Source organism: Hydra vulgaris, chromosome 12, assembly GCF_038396675.1.
Source record: "Hydra vulgaris chromosome 12, alternate assembly HydraT2T_AEP".
NCBI lineage: Eukaryota > Metazoa > Cnidaria > Hydrozoa > Anthoathecata > Hydridae > Hydra > Hydra vulgaris.
Genome location: NC_088931.1, coordinates 42,497,501 through 42,502,500, shown reverse-complemented (window position 1 = coordinate 42,502,500; position 5,000 = coordinate 42,497,501). Strand labels below are relative to the sequence as shown.

Here is a 5,000-nt window from a genome sequence, read left to right as displayed (position 1 = left end):
AAAAAACTAACTGTTTGTTTGATTTTTAACATGTTAATAAAATAACTTTAATTAGAATGCGGTACTTGAAAAGACGCTAGTGACGCAATATAACTTCTAACGATGCAAAATATATTTGCTGAGTTGAGTTACTTAGAAATGCTTTACGCGTTTTCGCTACGCAGCAAAATACATATTGAGAATTTTATCTATTTGTTAATTGTATTTTAGCATTAAAACTATAAAAAGCATTTTTTTAAATGTAGAAAATGAAAAGTGAGCTTTCTATTGGTGGTCCCAGATGCATAACTTTGCGTTCTTATGAGAGCAAGTTAGATTGTGACCTGACTTTTAAAAAGGGAGATGTTATAAAAATTCTTTTTCATGTCAATAATGACTGGCTATATGGTCAGCTTAATGAAATTAATGGATTTGTATTTAAAGAACATGTGAAGATTGTAGAGGACCTTCCAAAGATTCCATCTGATATCCATCCCGAAGTGGTATGCTTTTTTTTTTAGTAATTGTAAAAAATTTTTGTATAAATATATAAATTTATATTTTATTATAAAATATAAAATTTATATTTTTATGTAAAATTTCAATTTTATATTTTATAAATTTTATTTTTAGAACCATAAGAGGATGGTTGCTCGCTACAACTTCAATGCTCGAAATGATAAAGAGTTATCATTAAATGTAGGAGACATTATAATAAACCATAAAAAAGTTGCCCAAGGGTGGTTTTATGGTGAAAGAGTATCGCAGAAAGGTTTCTTTCCTACTAGCTATGTTGATTTTATTCAGTAGTTACATATACTTAGTATTATTAATTTTGATATCTCATGTTTATTTTATTTTTATTTATTTATTTTTTAAAATCTCATGTTTAATTTAGTTGGATTGTAATTTTAAATTTTTAATATTAAATTGCATCTTTTAAAATCATTTTTATGTTTGGTTCCGTTTAATTATAGTATTTAAAAAAATGTTTTAAATTTCATTTTTTAAACTAAATGTTGTTTGCACAATTTTATATTTATCTGTATTCTGTTTTTTCTTTTGTATTATAGAATTTTGTAATTATCTTTATAGAATTATATTCCAACTTGTAAAAAGTATTTTTATACAATCTTTAAACATTTCAACTGTATATTTTTTTGTAAATTGTATACTTTTAATTCAAAGTTTTTTTACACAGTAAAAACTTATTTATACAATTAAATTGTTGTATTTCTTGTTTAAGAGAATTTTTTTTTTTCTTTTTTTTTTTTTTTTATATAAAATTTAATCAGAAACATTATTTATATATTTTCCATTTAAATTATATATTTATATATTTTCCATTTAACTTATATATTTATATATTTTCCATTTAACTTATTTTAATTTTATTGTTAATGGACTTGAAGAAAAAATGTAGAAAAATGGGAAAAAAAATAGAAATAATGAAAATAAAATGCAAAAACTTGTTATAAAGTTAATGGTTAAGTACAAACAGTTAAAACATGAAAGGGCGATTCAAGTCTTTGTTTGTTAGAAAATCTTCTAACAGTACAAGTGCAAGTGATGACAAAAACTCAAAGGAATTTTTTTTCTCCAATGAAATTTTGGAAGTATAAATTATTATATTTGTATAATTGTTATTTTTTGTTTTTATTTCATTCTTAAAAAGCATTGTTTCAAAAAACAGGATATCAATAAAAGGAATTCAATTGCTCACAGATGCCGCATATTAAAAGAACTTGGAGAAATAGTTTTAACAAAAGAAATAGAAGAGGTAATACTGTTTTGTCTATTTGAAAATTTCTTTCATCCCCCATGGCTAGTAACACGGAGGATTTTTTTTTGGTTCACATATTTTAATTCCATATTTCTCTAGATAATTTCAAATTCACACATCAAGTTATATTATTAGTTATATTTATTATATGACTTCCTCATATACATAATTGAAAAGTAATAAATTTTATTTACCAATTGTAAATTAATCACATTACATTTATTAACTAATGAAGTAAATATTTAACAGTAACAGGAACTTAATATTTACATGATTAGGAAATCTAAACAGAAGCAATACCCTTATTGTGAGAAAATAAAAGGCATCTTTTTTTGTCTTTCATCATATTTATGGAAGACAAAAAATTGTTACTCCATTTGGATTGAATCCTAATGAAGTTTTACTTACAAAAATGTTTTTGTTTTGCAAAAAAAAATTAACTTTGATAAATAAAAGTTATTATTTCTAATTTTTGCTATATGAGACCTCTAAAAAACCTCATAGAAAATTTCTAAAAATTCTTAACAAAATAAATTTACTTTTACTGCCATAGCAAAGTCAAGAAAATATTTATAGACTTCATAATGTTATGTTAGTTAAACTATTGTTATAAAGAACAAAAAAATTTAAAAATAATAATGATATAATTTTCTTTACATAAAAAGCTGTATTTTCAAAAAAAATGCAACAGAAAATTTCGAAATATATTATTGACAGTACATAGTTATCAATCATCACTTTAAAAGTGATGGTTGATACCTATGTTTTAAGTAGCAAAAAACCCACAAAATCTATCATGGTGACATCACTTTTATCAAAATACTCCAAAATATATTTTAAAATACACCAAAATATATTAATTATCAAAACACTCCAAAATATATGACCTTCTTATTCAATATTTAAAAACTAATTTTTATTGTAAATGAAAGCAAATAGTTTACAACACTAAACAACATTTTAACAACATTTTATAAAAAAAAAAAAAACAATATTTTTCAGTGCGATAAAATTATAAGACAGTTTTACAAAAAACCTTTTATTTGCAAATCGCAGTTGTGAGCAAATAAGAATATTTATTTGATGTAAACACCATAGGCGATTACTTAACTGTAAACTTTTGTGAACTGTCAAAAATTTAGTTTTTTTTTTATTAATTATAAAATAACAAATTAATTAATAGTGGTTCATGCTGCACCGTTGAGTCCAGATGAGAAAAAAGTGCTTTCTAACTTATCGAAAATGGATCGCTCTGTTAGTTATAACTTAAGATCTGACCTCATAATCCAGAACAACAAAGAACTAGAATCAACCTTTATTGAAATTTTACTGCCATCAGAAAAAAATATTATTGTAGGTTGCATTTATCGCCACCCATGTATGAGCACTAGTGAGTTTAATATCACTTATATACAAACCTTGCTTGACAAGTTATCACTAGAGAATAAAAATATAGTTCTTTTAGGAGACTTCAACATTAATCTTTTAAAATATGACTCCTGCAATGATGTTTCTAACTTTCTAGATCTTATGTGCTCTTTCTCCCTCTTCCCATTAATTACTCAACCAACCAGAATTACCCCAAAATCAAAGACTCTCATAGATAATATATTTGTAAACTTTCACACTCCAAATACTAAATCAGGCAACCTAACAGTATGTCTTGCTGACCATCTTGTTCAGTTCATATCCTTTCCATCCAAGAACTTAAAACAGTCTCATTTCAAATTATATCGTAGATGTTTTAAAAATTTTGATGAAAAAAGTTTTTTAAAAGACCTTAAAGAAACTGATTGGCTTTCAATAAATCATTTAAACTACTGTGTTAATAACTCTACTTCAAAGTTTTTGGATGCACTTAAAAGATTACTTGATAGTCATGCCCCTTTTAAAATGTCAACCAAAAAAGCTAATAAATCTTTATCAAAGCCATGGATTACTAATGGAATCATTATGTCAATACAAATTAAAAATAAGTTGCACAAGAAGTTTATAAAATGTAACAATGAGAATTTAAAGCTACAATACTTTCAAAAATTCAAATATTACAGAAATCAAATTAGTAACCTACTGCGATACTCAAAAAAATCATATTATTCAACCTACTTTAATGAAAACTTAAATAACCTTAAAAATACCTGGAAAGGAATAAGGAGTATTATTTATATTAAATCAAAGAACAACAATAATATAGATAGTTTAAATATCAATAATAAAACTATAACTAACAAGAAAATAATTGCAAACACTTTTAATGATTACTTCTCTTCAATTGCAGATAAACTTTCTAAAGAAAATATACCTCCTAGATTTCACTTCAGCCACTATTTGAAAAATCAAAATCCTGATACTTTTTTTATATCTCCAGTTACTCCTCAAGAAGTAAATGAATATATTTCCCTCTTAAATCCAAAAAAAAGCACCGGTCCCAATAGCATTCCTTCAAAAATAATGACCTTAGCATCTCAAGAATTGAGCTTCCCCTTGAGTATTATAATAAATCAATCTTTTCAATCAGGGATATTCCCTGACTTATTTAAAGTTGCAGAAGTTGTTCCAATTTTTAAAAGCGGCTGTAAACAAGATCCATGTAACTATCGGCCTATATCCTTACTCTCAAATATAGGTAAACTAATTGAAAAATTTATGTATAACAGGCTGCTCAGTTTTTTAAATCTATCAGATAGCTTATATAGTCTGCAATTTGGATTCCGAAAGAAACACTCTACTAACCAAGCACTCATAGATATAACTGAAACCATACGTGAGGCTTTGGATCAAAAGCAATTTGCTGGTGGAGTATTTGTTGACCTGCAAAAAGCTTTTGATACTGTCAACCATGAAATTTTATTATCAAAACTGTATCATTATGGTGTAAGGGGAATTGCACTGAACTGGTTTAAGTCATATCTAAACCATCGTCCACAAAGTGTTACTATTGGTAATATCTCATCCACTACTAAGTTTACATCTATAGGTGTTCCTCAGGGTTCAACTCTGGGTCCGCTTCTTTTCCTTATCTACATAAATGATTTAAACACTTGTATTAAATACTCAAAGGTGTATCATTTTGCTGATGACACTAACCTTCTGATTGTAGATAAGTCTTTAAAAAAGCTAAATAAGTACCTAAATTATGACCTGGCATCACTGGTTCAATGGCTGCGATCAAACAAAATATCTTTGAATGTCAAAAAAACTGAATTAGTTCTATTTAAACCTCAAGGCAAAAAAATTA

The 5,000-nt window shown here is 25.8% G+C and overlaps 2 protein-coding genes across 5 annotated transcripts in view; both read left to right on the top strand.

Moving 5' to 3' along the window:
* The window catches only part of LOC100212955 (uncharacterized), a 6,045-nt gene extending 5,121 nt beyond the window's left edge, over positions 1 to 924 (top strand). The window contains exons 4-5 of the mRNA XM_065813317.1: positions 246 to 482; positions 613 to 924. Coding sequence (XP_065669389.1) covers positions 246 to 482; positions 613 to 789 — 414 coding nt within the window. The 3' untranslated portion in view covers positions 790 to 924. The remainder of the gene's footprint in view (positions 1 to 245; positions 483 to 612) is intronic.
* A 444-nt stretch (positions 925 to 1,368) lies between these two features.
* LOC100197539 (tuberin) overlaps positions 1,369 to 5,000 on the top strand; it is a 100,564-nt gene continuing 96,932 nt past the window's right edge. Inside the window, exons 1-2 of one of the 4 annotated variants that reach the window (XM_065813311.1) lie at positions 1,369 to 1,595; positions 1,673 to 1,759. In XM_065813311.1, the coding sequence (XP_065669383.1) occupies positions 1,488 to 1,595; positions 1,673 to 1,759 (195 nt within the window). In that variant the 5' untranslated portion in view covers positions 1,369 to 1,487. Of the gene's footprint in view, positions 1,596 to 1,654; positions 1,760 to 5,000 lie in introns of all 4 variants that reach the window. The other 3 variants (XM_065813313.1, XM_065813310.1, XM_065813312.1) reach the window with 3 other exon arrangements.